This window comes from Limulus polyphemus, unplaced genomic scaffold (genome assembly GCF_000517525.1).
Source record: "Limulus polyphemus unplaced genomic scaffold, Limulus_polyphemus-2.1.2 Scaffold5, whole genome shotgun sequence".
Lineage (NCBI taxonomy): Eukaryota > Metazoa > Arthropoda > Merostomata > Xiphosura > Limulidae > Limulus > Limulus polyphemus.
The window spans coordinates 1,201,761-1,217,465 of record NW_013665615.1 but is presented as its reverse complement, the minus strand read 5'-3'; the positions used below and the strand labels follow the sequence as shown (position 1 = coordinate 1,217,465).

The window sequence follows — 15,705 nt, the reverse complement described above, 5'->3', positions numbered from 1 at the left end:
TGGACAAGTCCTAAGACAACAATAAATTTTTATCAGTTTATGTAGTGGTTTCTATGGTTTATAGCCAGAAATGGTGAGTATACATCTACTGGCAAAATAAAGATTTTCAAGAAAAAGGTCTCAACAAAATTTTGGAAATTTAAAAATTTAAAAGTTATTGAAAACTAAATCAAATTATATTAATTTTTTTTTTAAGTCAAAGCTATATAAACATATATATCCTACATTTCAGGCAATTTTATTCAGTATTTCAATTTTATACAAAAAATTAAAATATATCAGTGACATACTTCTGGTTCAGAAAGGGTTAATGCAACCAAAATGGATCATGTCAATACTACTCTGTCAAGTCAGACCAAATTCCTAGTTCAGCATTCCACAATCCTAGATTACCTACATCAGTGATCATTACCACTTTTACTTATTCAATGGAAGATTAACTCCCAACTCGTACTAATTTATAAAAAACCTACATTCTAATACCCTTACAGTCAGGTATGACACGCATTCCAGGGGAGCAATGACACAGGAAGCATAGTCAAGAAAGTATAACCTCTATAGAACTGCCATTGTTACCTCAACTGGCCATAAGGAATAATGCAAATTTATTACCACTGAAATCTTGTTCACAAGGATCTCTCCACACACACACAAAAATTATCTGAAAATATCTAAACAAATATATTTTTTTTGAGTAGGTTTTCCCCTGTTATATATCAATCAGATTTATAAAACTCAATGAAATTGAATCTAAAACTTCACTTCATTTCCATTGTATTCTAAAAATAACAGCTGGAAAGGAGGCCTTATTATTTTAACTAAATATAAATTTTATTAGTTTTCCTGGGTATAAGCATTAATGCATTTTGAGTATGATTTCAGGCAAAACAAAACAATTTCACATTTTTAGTGATCAAAATTAATAGATATATTTTGTTACATTGTTTCACATTAAAATGGGTTTAGATATTTAGATGAAAATTTCTATTACAATTTTAATCATTGTTACTTAGGTAATCTTATCATCAAAAAACTTGATCATAGATGTACATGGATATATGGAACTCAAAGATACCTTATAAACAAACATGATCAATAATATGCCATACATTATATATAGAAGCTAAAGATATAATTCATGAGGGTAAAATGTTTTATGATATTAATGCAAGATACTAGCAACTAATACAAGTGCTTTATTTTTATTTCACTTAAGGGGAAAAATTCTGAGGACCACATAAATTAAATTATTTAGTTATCTTTTGGGTGTTTAAAAACATGTTGGTCTTGCTGGTAGTGTCATTAGTCTAATGCTACATTGACACAGTTTTATTTTTGCCCTTTGGTAGATAAATTTAAACATTTAAACCCAAAAATGGAAAACGAAATGTAATGCAAATTATTTCCATGATAATATGTTTGTTTCATGTTTAAAGAATTAACTACTCCATTGTCCATATACATTTATAGATAGATAGATAAGTCCAAATATTGCAGCTGAAAATGGAAGACTCAGTAGGTTTTGATGATATGAAGGATATTTTATCATCATACTTAGAAAAGTGAACCTGTCATTTTTATTTGACAGATAATCAAATTTCATTGTTCAGGAGGTTGTATTACATTTTTTTTTTTTACCAAATCAATAACCATAGGTTGGAATTTATAAAGCTTGTTATAATAAGACAACTGAGCCATAAAAAGACAAAAAACATTGAAGAGTAGCACTGGCTTCTGAATCAGTGTTCAAAGTAGAATTCCTCTTGCTAAATGACAATTCATCATTGAAGCCCTTTCATTGTAGTAATGTTGGTCAAGTGTTTTCTTTTCAGAATACTTTATTAATTGATTACATAAAATCAATCTGTGTGCTTTACATTAGAAGTAATAAAATAAGAATACATGGTATAAATATTTAATGTTTGTATCTAAGTATCAAGGATTATTAAACATTTATATTTCCCACTCAAGTTACAAAATGATTAGATTGTAGCTAAATCAGTGTTACTTTCATATCATTCAGGCACCTTGGAGTTATATTATTCTGTGCAATTTTAAGTAACTGTAGCTGCTAATCACTCAGTAACTTTGGAGAAAATAAATAGAAAATTTTTGTAATATTGTAAATATAAATCTGTCTAATAACTGTTCTAAAATGGCTATTAAAATATGCAAAAAGATATAATGCAAATGCAGACAAGTTCTTTTTATGGTAAAATGCATCAATGTTAGCATAAGAGATATCTCCTAGGAAGCATTTTCTCAATAAAACATACAGTAAGATGCCAACTAGTCTTCATATTCTTTTTAAAAAAAATTAAATGTTTTATGATACAAAAAAATTCAATTTGATGCACAACTAAACATAAGACAGATAAACAAAGGATATATCTTTACAGCATATTTCAAAATATTGTAAAAAATAAATTTCTATTCTATTACTGAGGCACTCGTACTACATCCAGGGGCATAAGGATTGAATGAAGGGCTTGAACTAATAAATTATATCAAGAATTTATATTTATATGCATAATTTATTTCCCAAAATATCAATAATAGTTGTTTTATCAAGTGGTTCACATGTTTTTAAAAGATTTTGTATAGAAACTGCTTTGTCTTCACTTACCAGCTCAACTCGTCCAAAGCCTCCAATTCCTAATGTCGCTACCAATCTAAGGTCAGTCAATTTGAGATCTGCAAACTCTTGGTTAATCCTAAAAATTAAATCAATTCCTGTCAAAATAACTATCTAACGTATAATTTCTGTTTTTATTTAATTCACACAACAAAAAACTCAGTGGTAATTAGTTGAAAGAAAAAATTAGCACCTTGATCTGTTTAATAAATATTTTTGTGAATGGAAAAAGACAAATCATTCCTGGCAGTAACACAAATGTATAAACTCATTGTGAATTTGTACATTAAGGCACAAAATAAAATATCTTATTACCAATTACCATTTCTATTAATGTTGTATGAGGTGATGAATACAAGACTATATTTGAAAGATTTCTGAAGGACTACAATTATAACTAGAATTAGCCTAGGATTAAATGCATGAAAAAAACATATACAGTAATGAATACAAAAACATGCATTGAAGTTTTGTGCTATTAAAAAAACTAAATATTCTAATGGTGTACATGTTTCTCTGGAAGGTAGCATTGGTCTTTCTTTTTCCATAAGAATATTCTTTTTTCTTTAATTTACAAAAACGCTTCTAAACTGGCTTTTTCACTGCACATCTGAGAATAACTTTCTGACTAGTTTCTACATTAATATACCAAAAAGGTTTTTAATGTACAGATATATACACATAACTAAGTGTTCATAAATTATATTACAAAACTTCCATATGCTATTTCGTGTACTTAAAAATAACTACTCAAATGAACATTTTTTAATTAGACAAATTGTTGTAATACAAATCATAAAATGGAAAGTAATAAGTTGCATAATTCTGAATTTTAAAACTAAATTTTTATTACAATATATGTATGGAATGAAGAATTAACAAACGAAAATCACATCAATGGCTAGATGTTTCAAGGCTGGTTTTTTTTTTTCATACTCAGTAAAATACGTATGCCAATTTGTTGGACCTAATGCAAGTACGTCTTAACAATTAAAAAATCGTTTTACTACATGCATGTGTTAGTTTTTTTCAAAGTTTTTATTTTATCACTCACAGAAACAATCTTTATACCTATAACAAGTACACCAGACACAGTTTTTAATATAAAAACTATTATGCTAGATTAGACAACTGTAGTATACAATCTATAAATAAAATAAACCAATGAATGAAGTATATTAAAAGCATATCTTTAAACAAAATGTCAGAAAATTAATATAAAGTACAATAAATTAAAATCAACAAATTGGACTACCTACCATTTAGATAGCTAAAAATAAAGATTAATGCACTGCTTTTATCTTAACCACCACACTTACAGCCAGAAATAAAAAATATATATTAGTCTTATTTTAGTCACCATTCTGAGACAAAAATGAAAGATAAATACACTATCTTTACCATTGTTGTGGTTAGAAGCCCAAGTCGAATTGTTTATTAGTTAATAATTTTTATGGACATTAACTACCAAATAATTAGTAATACAAAATATAATATAAACAAATTAGTATTTAATAATAGAAACATAATTTGTAACTAATTAATAAGTAAACTTAGGTGATTGTGTAATAGCTACTAACCATGACAATGGTTGATATCTGGTCATCAAAATCTTGCTGTAAGCACATTACTATTATCTAAACCAACAATCTTAACAGCCAAAAATTAAAAATGAACATACTTTATAACCTCCTCAAATACAAACAAGAAAAAATATTAGCACATTACTTTTACTTCACTCACCATCATGATAGTAAGAAAAACAAATTAACATATTACTCTTACCTCAGCCACCATCCTGATAGCAACAAAAAAATTACAATCTAATAAGTCCCATTAATAATTGTATAATAACTACTTCTCATAAAACCCTCTATTGTTACTTAGTTGTGAGAGTTACAAGATCTTCAAATATTTGATTTATAAATCATATATTTTTAACAATAGTAAATCAAGTGGATTTTGATAGTTATTTCCTCTATTTCAGATTGATTTTTATTTGTGCACACCTTATCTGGTAAATTATCTATTTACAAATGAACAACACGAAATTTTTCAGTATTCTTTACACAAAGAAGCAGGGGAATACATAAAAGTACAAACATAAATAATCTAGTTAATTTTTAAGAAACAATTATGGATGTAATGGCTTTATACCATTTAAATGTCAATATTTACAATGCTCATTTGAAAATACATCTTATGCGCTTGTTTTTAGACATTCATGCTAAACTACTCAAAGGCAATTTAGGCTTGCCATCCTAATTTTCAAATGATAGACTAGATGGAAAAATGTAGCTATTCAACAGCACAAATCTCGGGCTACTTTGTCTGACCAAATAGTGGGATGTGACCATAACCTTTATAATGCATCCATGGCCCACAGTGTGAAGAGCCATTTGTTTTTTAGCTGTTGTTATTGTAATAGAACACAAACAATGGACCCATAGGCTCACAGTGTAACACAATACTGGACCAAGCTCAGTCCAAAAACAATAAAACAGGTCTTCTTAAATCTGCAATTATTTTGAAAACTAAAAGACATTAATACATTATATAAATAATATATATACACATGTTCAACCACTGTAATGTTTAGGATATGTTACTATAAATAATATAGATACATTTACTTTTTGCTTGCAATTAAGTTTATGATGATTAAATTAACATTACAATGAAAAAAAAGTGTCACTAACTTACTCACGCAATATTTTAGAGAAGTTGTGCTATATTACTGTTGAACTAAAATTTCCGGAGAATCGTATAGAGGGTAAGAGATTATTTCTCCTTTATATTATTCTGTTTAAAGAATCAGCATTACATAATTAATAATGTGGCATTAAAAAAAAATTACTAACATTCTACGTGCCATAGCTTCTTCTTCATCATATCGCTTCTTCTTTATCTCATCAATATTGCTGATAAGCTGATTAAAAGACCTAGAGCAAAAGAATAAATTACAATGAAGTAAACATTATTTTGTGATTCATTTAAAAAGAAAAAAAGAAATGTTTTGTTTACACATAATAAAAGTACTAAATTTACTTTTTCTTAAACTGAAAATGTATTTTGAATAATACCTTCTCTCACACTACAGCTACTACTTGACTGCCAGGGTTTCTTCCTTTGCCCATCTAAGCACTGGTCTCATTTTTCTCACTTGCTCCAGTCTTTTATAACCCACTTAATTGCCCTTGGTAATATTTGTCTCACAACTCTCCACTTATGTCAATGCATCCTGTATCCTGGTATTGTATATAGCACCTCAGCGAGATAATGTTATCACTTTTTCAAAACTGACTCAATCTGCAGTCTCTAGCATCAGCTCTTAGTAAATAGTGTGTGAAAGGAGGTAAGTATTACTGGAACTACATATTTGATTTAAGAAAATGTTACCTTCTAAAACATACTTATCTCTTCTCACACTACAGCTATAATCCCACATTGAGAAGGAGAAGGGGCCAGTGAGGGCATTATCCATACAGAAAGCATCTGCATAGATCATGGATGTGTCAACAGAAGATTGGCACCCTAATGGGGGAAACGCACTACATCCAGAACAGGGATACTCTTAGCCTCAAAACTTAATTCCTATACTGTGGGTGCAACTTTACATGATTTATTACTATTGGCCAGGCCTCAACCAGATAGCCAAGGTTCCAATCCTCAGGGTTGGAATTACAGGGCCATGGTCTATATCCCATGTTGATGGCTAGGGCAATTGGACCACAATATATGTTTCTGTGTGTTTATATATATATATACACACACACATACACTTATGGGTAGATCCCAACCTGTAGTCATAGAGTGATGCATTCCAAGACTTGGGTATCACGACAAGATTGCAAACAGCACCGAACTGGACAAACCTTCTTCTCAACCTAAAGAAATCCAAAAGGCAATACTCCCACGCTCAACCTGAGGAAACAGAACTAATCCAGTCTGGAATTATGAACACTCATCCTCACTCCCCAACTGTGTGGGTAAGGTCAATTCCTCTTGTTCCTGGAATTATGGGGAGGATATAGAACAAACTGTGCTCAACCAAGGACCCAGCATGGGACCACTCTGCATTCAGAACCACATGAAGACAATTGACCCTTATCCATGAACAATGTACTGAATAAATATTGATCAAAAAGAAGGGCCATGCTCAACCCAACTTGATAGCCGTGCGTCAGATATTATGAATAGGCTCCTGTGGAGAAATCCTTGCCTTCAAAGACAGCCCAGAATAAGCAATATGGATCAATTTCGCACACCCACTTCATCAATGTAACTGGGGGTAAATCATAGGAAACTGAACAATCCCAAGTCTGGCATCTCTAAAGGAATTAGTGCAGGCAACAAAACCTTCACTAGACATTAGAATGATCAAATTCTGATGGATCACAGATGTGTGAAATAGTGATCAGATGAATCGGTGAGATTTATCCCCTTCCCTGGTTGACAGTGTCTTAGGTAAGAAGAAGTGGTCAGAGGACATAGGTAGAATGAAAAAATGGTCTTGTGGACAATCAGCCCAAACCACTCTGACTGGCAATGTCTGTAGATTAACAGCAATGAAAAACAAACCTTCAGGTAAAGGTGATACATGGCCTATGAAACTAAGGTCAGAAACAGGTTTTGAGAAATGGCATGTAATGTAACCATAATATACCAGTTATGTAGCTGGAATGGTCGTTTGGAACAAAGGACTCAAAATGACTTGACGAATTCAGAGAGTACTGGTGACTAAAAGAATTTTTGTATACAGAGCAACTGTCGAAGATGCAAAATCCTTGCCAAAGAGCCAGGTCAAAAAATGAGTTATGGTTGGCACTTCTGATCAAAATGGGTTCAACCTCCTCTCAATACACCATTGCTGATATGTGAGCCATTTCCTTTGATAAATGTCTTATCACAGGACTAAGCAAAGACAGACAGATACATGGGAACCTTAGAAATTAAACCCCAATGCCATGAAAAAGTCTGCATAACCTCCATGCCATAAGCTTGAGCTTCTGGATAGCCAGATGTACCATGTCAGATCAAGGCTGCCTCCAAAGAGAAAGTGGAAGAGATGGCACTTTTGTTTTGAGTATTGAATGGTAGTCGATACAGCCACCTTATACAGAGTGATTGTGAAATATGCAAACTCTTGCCAAAGAGCCAGGTCAAAAAACTGAAGGTACTGTAGAAGCAAAAACCAGGGTGTAGCTGCCAATCCAGTGCTATCAACAGGACCCAACAATGAGTTGGAGCAAATCATAGTGAGTACCTTGGGTAACATATGAATTGGAGGGAAGGCCTAGAGTTGTAATTCCATCCCATCCTGATGGAATGCATCCATCGCCAAGACCCAAAGGTGAGAACAAACTAGTTAGTGGTTTTAATAAGAGGCCAACCCACCAATCATCAGTAATTCGAAATGAGAGCCAATCTAACAAAACCTTGTGATACAGCATCTGTTCTGTTGGGAGAATCTGTTTGGGTCAAGACAATTGATCTGTTACAGCAGTCATCACCCGTGGATCATGGTAAAATAGTATTGTGATATGATAGGAGTGGTACTGAGGAAGGAGATCCAAGGTTCGAAAACAAGGAGCCCTGGACCAAGTGCCTCCTTGATGGGAGAAGCCAACAGAATAAAAGACAGTACAGGAAAATGCAAATCAATTCTTTCCAGAATCACCCTAAATTGTAGCCTCATATCACCCAGAGGAACACCACTGAACCGAATACATGCCTCCATCTCACTACGAATAAGAAATAATAATCCGTGAATTCGTACTGTAAATCAGATTGCCAATTTAATTTTTTAAAATGAAAATCAACTAGGTAATGCAGAGAATGCTCAAAGTATCTCCGAATGATCGTAGCACTGAGAAACCCGTTAGTGATGCTTTGTCGAGAAAAAGTGATAACATTATCTGAATGAGGTGCTTATATACAGTACTAGGATAGAAAGTGCATTGATGTAGGTGGAAAGTATCACAAGACAAAAATCGCCAAGGGGAGTTAAGTGGGGTATAAAAGACAGGAGCAACTGAGAAAAAATCAGACCAATGTTCAGATGGGCAAAGGAAGAAACTCTGGCAATCGAGTAATAGCTTTAATGTGAGTGATTTGGAAGAATTCATTTCCAAATCACAAGATAAGCCAAATTATACTATAAACAGAGTCGTTAATATTGTGATAAATCTTTCATTGTCAGTAACATGCCATAACTCTACTACAATATTTCAATATAAAGTGACACCAATTTTATATTTTTTACTTAACAAAGCTACTTAAAAGTGAAAAGTGGAGCATGACAGAAGCTTTCTAATGTCAAAAATAACATTGAATTAAAAACATTATGCATCAAATTCACCATCACAATGCCAACTCTCATATTTAACTAGAATATGTCCAAAGTCACATTACAATATTTCCTTCCACATGTCATGCAACCCTTAAGTGAATTTGTATGCACATGAATTCATATCTTTACAGATCAAAAAGTATATAAATTTTAGATTTCTATATTTTTAGCCAATTCAGGTTACAAAGTACATTGAGAACTTTGATTTTTTTAACACTTTCTAAAAAATAAAAACATCACTTTCAACTCTTTCTACTATTCCAATCCAACTCAGTTAAAGAAACCTCTTCATAAAATATTTCTTTCTTCCATCAGCTGAACAACTTTGTCAAGTACATTTGACTTGTGGTTGTTGTATAGACACAGTTTGTTTCTTTTGATAGGTATTAACTTAGTGAATTCTGAGTATGGAGATGTGTAAATTGTTTTCATCCACTTAAATATAAAATTTAGTAAACTTTCTTGTTTCTGTAATTTTTAAGCCTGCAACTGTTGTCTTCAATAATCAATGTATTTATTGGTTATCAAATTTTTACTTTCAAAAATGTATGTATAGATACTTATTAGTAAGACACTGGAGTTCAAATTATTTTTTTTTTAAACATAACACTTGCAACAGACATGGAAAGAAGAACACAAAATAATAAAACAATGGCTACAGTAATTAGGAGGAACCAAAATTAAAAAGAACTAAGAAATGTTAAATGTTCCTTAAACTTTAAAGATATTGCATGTGTCATAGAAAATGAAAATCAAGTAGTTTTTAGCATATTATTGGGGTATTATTCTTGTGTATTTAACATCTGAACCAACTTTACTAATTTTACTATTCATGAGCTTAATGTTAAAAAAAAAACTGAATTTGCTGAATTAAAATGTCATTTTCACATCTAATTTGATCTATATTTCATGTGAAAGCATTGTACTAATAAATATTAGACTTTAAGACCTAAATAATTTTGGTGTTTTCTCAAGATCTGGATATTCAGGTACTTTTCCCAAACCGTTAGAATTCTCAAGTATATACAAAAATGAAACTTTCCCATATCTGGCATACTTAGAATGGTTCAATTCCCTACCTTATTCTACATCTGGAATCAGAATGATGAGATGCCATAAACATTCCTGGAATCTTTTAACACCTCATGTAACTTTTTAAATGCAATTCAATACTATTTCAGAGACAAACTGCAAAAAGTATTTTACTTAAATGCAAGATATCATGAAGACACATATCAAGTGGAGTTAAATAAACAAATATGATATAGCTTAATCATTTAATAATACACTTTGGTATCTGTGTATCTCATACATTGGCACAGGTCTATTAATATTAATCTCACTTGACATCAAATATTTATTTTAATAGAAGAATAACTAGCAGATATCATTTTGTAATGTTTAACCATGAAATCTGATTTTAAGCCAAGAAATACTTAACCTTAAAAATGACTTATTAGAAAAGAACTAAATTTGAAAGAAAATGTTTTAAGATTAAACAGACTATGAGCATTTTATTAAGTTATGCCATAGAATGCTACAAGATGAAAAGATAAAACAAATGTTCACAATATGAATGAAGTAACTTTGACTATAAATATCAATATATTATGTATAAAAATACGTAATAATAATAATATGTATAAAAAAAGATAATTTTATCTGTTTGGCATGGTAGCATGTATGTATATATACTTATCACATGATGAGATAATGTTATTGAAGCTCATTCAGTCTTACTTATCAGGTTTTCTTTGAAAAACTTACTCCCTGTCTATAACTAAACAAGTCACTCCCTCAGGATCATCAGCAATAATGTTAGCCGTACGCACATCTTCTCTATAGAGAAAAATATTACTGTTATTATTAATCACAAATGTTTTTGAAGCAGCATTCACAGAATACATCAAAATATTTTAGTTATGTTAAAGTTCAAATGTTAACTTTATAATGATAAACAACTGCATTTGCTTATATTCATACAATTACATTAACCTGTTGTGTTGATTAACCAAACCATTCACACAACTCCAGTAGCTATAGCTTCATGTTTATTAACCACAGATAGTTAATAAAATAATAAAAAATAATTATCATTTAGTCATCCCACTCAGGTCCATTAATTGTTCTTATTTAGGTAGTATGGGTAGTAACATATAATATATAAACCTGACAATAAAACCACTGTTTATGTTGACTATGGAAAAACAACCATTCTTACCCTTGAAGAGCCTTTTCACCAAAAAAATCTCCATACTCCAAGCACCGGATAAATCTTTCTTCATCTAATTCTGAAACCTTCATAGTTACTTTCACCTGAAAACACACGTATGTATGTGTAGCTTTAATAAACTTGCTAGCAGCAAATCTATATACTTTTGACAAAATCATTTTTTCACCATGTCAGTCATTGACACACCTAACTTTAAAATCGAATAAAAATTAAATACCAAAGCATAAATACATAGTTAACAAATGATACAATAGACCACTGTACAGATGAGAAGGCAATAAACATAAAATGCAACAGCCTATTGAAAACTTGAATTTCTTTTACATGATCCATAACTCTGGATGAAATGTCAAGATTGATCACAGAACAAACATTGAGAGATACAGTACAAGATATTTCGGGTGACTTTTTGTTAACCAACTTCATACCACCAAGATCTATTCAATAATTCATTCAGAATTACAGATGCTTTGAAATATATCCAAGCTTTCAATAAGTTGTTACAGTCCATGCAACAAAATGGTCAGTGTGGGGAATAAGCTGGCTCATTGGATAGAAAAGTGGCTGGATATATCATGTAATAAAGCAGAAATTGGTTATAAATTAAGTTTAGTCAAACAAGATTAATATCAAAATGGGGTGCTTCAGAGGTCAGTGTAAGAACATTTACTCTTTTTGATTTAATAACTTAGACAAAACAAACAAATATCAATAAATTATTTAAATTTGCTAATAGTATTGATGTCTTGGATGTTTTTGTCTGTAAAGAAGATGCTGCTAATTTACAAAAGGTTATAGATCACCTGATGAGTTGGCAGATGTCTTTCAATTATAATAAATGCAAGATAATGCTGTCAGTTATAATAAGTTGAATTACAAGTATAATTTTGGTGAGAATAACCTTAACAGTGTTATGAAAGAAAAGGATATTGGTGTTTTGGTTGACCAGCCTCTTAAATCCACCCATGTTTCTAGTGGTAAGACAAAAATAATTTTAGGTTGTATCTATGGAGGTATTGAATATAAATCTATAGAAATTATAATCTTATTGTATAGGCTATAGATTAGACCACATTTGGAATATTGTGTCTAATCTTGGGCTCCTTACTTCAGGAAATACATTGAATTATCTGTTGAAAAGGCAACTAGGATGGTACCTGGGATACAAAAATGGTCATACAAGAACAGATTAAAATCTTTGAATAACTCAAATTCCCTTATTCAAAACTGTGTAAAGTGTGCCAATACAACTACCTGACAGCTACATCATAAACAGAGACTAATATCCAATCATGAAGAGAGCTCAATACTGGAAACAGTTCTTTCACATCAAAATACATAAAACAACTCTCAGCCAAAACCAAGGCCTTGAAATCAGCAATATTTGAATATACACTCTCCCTCTTTCTGAAACAGAGAAGACACAGAACTAAAGAAGGCATCTGCATAGAAACCAAAATGTCATTCCAGTCAAGAAATAAAGCAAGGGTAGGTTACTGCAAATTTCAATCACTACACTGACTATACTACCTAAAATGCTATTGAAATAAAATCACATGCACATTTTAATTTCATATACTTACACGCACCAATAGTGTTTTATAATACAACATTTGATAATAAATGTTCTTAAGATAAATGAAGCAATTGTTTACAAACTATGGATAATGTATGACAAACATCTATCAATTAAGTTTATATTTGTGTGCAGTAACCTGAATAAAAATAAACAAACAATTTTCAATACATTTTCAGATTTCTTTTCAACAATGTACAAATACATACATGAAAGATATACATATATATATAGTAAATTTTTTTTATATTCTTTCAATAAAAAATTTATGAATAGCAAGGCATATGATGTACATGGCACATAAAAAAAAACTTTAAAAATACCTACCTTGCCCTTGCTAATGATAAAAAAAGTATCCCCTCTAGCACCTTGTCGGATGATATAGTCACCTTTGTTATAAGATGTCTATTGTAAAAAGGTACACATTAATCAGAATATCTCACAATAATTACTAATAATAAGAAATCCTTTAATAATACATGTACTAGAAGATTATTATTCATGTTAAGCATACTTTAGAGCAAGCTAAATTACAATATGCTGCTGATTATAAGGTACAAATCTATAACGATTACCACTATAGAAGGATTTTGAATCATAAAATAAAATTTGAATGGTCAAGTTTGCTAATGTATAATGCTATAAGAAATCCATTAAGCAAGAAAGTTTAGTAAAAACACATGTAGCAAATATCTGGCTATCCTTTTATGCACAAAACGTTTGGACAAAGGTAACTACAAAAACTGCAAATATCTGCTTACAAAACTTGTTCATGGACAGCACTTGGTGCCACAAATTAAAAAAAATATTTACCTTAATAACCATACTTCAATAAACCTATAAACCTCAGACTTTACATATAGAAGTTATAAATACAAAACATGTTATGTATAACCAGGCATGACCTAACAGGTTTCTTTTAAATACTGTAGAGTCAATTTTAGTTAGTTTACATACTTAAAAATTCCAAAAATCAAAAAGTTGCCACCAATTTAAATAGCTTCATGGTTAAAAGAAAAAAGCTAGATTATCTTTAAAATTCAAAAATTTCATAAATATAAAGAAAATTAAACCTTTTTTAAAAGATTAGTAAATGTGCAAAACTGTCTAAAAAAGTTTTTAGTGTAAAAATTGTGTTTGATGAAGTAATTCCAACTCAAAAACAATAATGCACTTAAAAACAACAGTTAATAGATTAAGAATATAAACTAATTTTTACCTCCTCTAGTACATCAGCTATCTTTATTAATGTCTCTTCATTGAGTTTTCTGAATGTTGGCACACTACACAAAATGAAAAAAAAAAAAACAATACTGGAAACTTATAGGTTTTTTTGTTTTGTTTTTTAAATCGGTAAATAAAAAGATATCCAGACCATATTATTATGTAAATATTTGCATAGTATATCAAAAGAAATGCTTTAAGTATTGAATGAAAAAGTTCTTAAGCTGCTAATTCAAGGAAGTTCAAGGCTTGTATACTATTCAAGTTGTTTATAAAATAGTGGATATAAATTTATTGTGGCAACATGTGGTGAATGTAGTATTACTCACAGGGTAATGTTGGATGCAGCACACTGTAAGGATAAGAAGACAAAATTAGTTTGTTTATTAACTCTTTATCTCCAGAGAAAATACAGGCTTTGAACAGAGCAAAATTGGTCACAATAAAATGTATTGGAGAATGTTTTTTTTTGCAAAGCAGTGGGCATGCTTGGTTATTGAAAAATATATATAGTATTATACAACATAGGAAAGAGAAATGGTTGTAAATTCACATTTTACTAAAAATATGAAGGTTTTGAGAAAGATAAATTAATTTTAGACTGTGATTGAATGGTAGAAAAGGTAGACAAGATGAAGAAATATTCATACAAGCATAACTTACCAAGTCCTTTCACTGCCCCCCATGGTGAACATCCACTGCAAAAACTCCAAAATGATAGGCAGATGAAGATTGTTGAAATGTATATCCATATCTGTACTTAAAACCATCAGTAAAGTGCATTTTATTGAAGAATAGTGACTCAGTATGCATTACATCAGAGGGAAGTAATAAATGAAGAAAATCAGGAACAGCATTTTACAAATATATACAGCCTACTTACAGCATTCATCATGTCTAGGTTAGTGCTATTCATTGTTTTGCTTGTGACAAAGCACACAGCACTTCTTTGGAGACAGATGTGGTATGTCTGTTCAAATATAACCAGAATGATGACGTTTTCCAGGATCACTACACTGCAAACAGTCTCAATCTTTTCCTTCATAGTCCACCAGATGTCTGGCTTAAACCACCCTTTCTTCCCACATTTTGAATTCTTTGGTGGACAGTTTATGATGTCTTTGGGTGTCACCTCTGAAGCTTTATTTGTGAGGCCATCAATGAGGTTTTGTTTGAAAACTTGCTGGCTAACTTTCTTTGTCCCTTGTGGCTGGCATAAGCTGTACACGATGTGGGCATTTACTTGAGTCACTTCGATAATCCAGTGGTATACTTTCTTTCACAACTTCTGGGTTATGTGGTTGTTGCACACTATAATATCCCACCATCTGGTCCATGCAATCACAGCCATTCAACATGTTGTATTCTTCCATAACTTTACAATGGTGTTTGCTCCTGCTCCCTTTTGAATGGTTTGCACTGCAGCTTTGATTGATACCAACACATGTGGCATTTTTACATTTTTCCCCCTTCAATCAAGACCCTGGGTGTTGTCTCCAGAGTCTAAAAACAACCTTATTTCCTGATGATTAAGTTTCAGATTTCTCACTTCTGCAGGAAAACAGACATGATTGATAATGGCTGGAGACGGCTTAAATGGGTAATGAAGAAAAACTTTAATATAAGTTTAACATGACAGCAAATGGTACCTGATGATCGAACAAAACCTTGTACGAAACGTTGTA

At 31.1% G+C, this 15,705-nt stretch overlaps 1 protein-coding gene across 2 annotated transcripts in view; it reads right to left on the bottom strand.

Annotated features, from left to right (window-relative positions):
* The window catches only part of LOC106474380 (cGMP-dependent protein kinase, isozyme 2 forms cD4/T1/T3A/T3B-like), a 125,561-nt gene that overhangs the window by 18,545 nt on the left and 91,311 nt on the right, over positions 1-15,705 (bottom strand). For both annotated transcript variants that reach the window (XM_013935106.2, XM_022379305.1), the window contains 6 exons: positions 14,016-14,079; positions 13,124-13,201; positions 11,209-11,303; positions 10,755-10,826; positions 5,497-5,577; positions 2,627-2,714 (listed from right to left, as the gene is read on the bottom strand). In XM_013935106.2, coding sequence (XP_013790560.1) covers positions 2,627-2,714; positions 5,497-5,577; positions 10,755-10,826; positions 11,209-11,303; positions 13,124-13,201; positions 14,016-14,079 — 478 coding nt within the window. The remainder of the gene's footprint in view (positions 1-2,626; positions 2,715-5,496; positions 5,578-10,754; positions 10,827-11,208; positions 11,304-13,123; positions 13,202-14,015; positions 14,080-15,705) is intronic.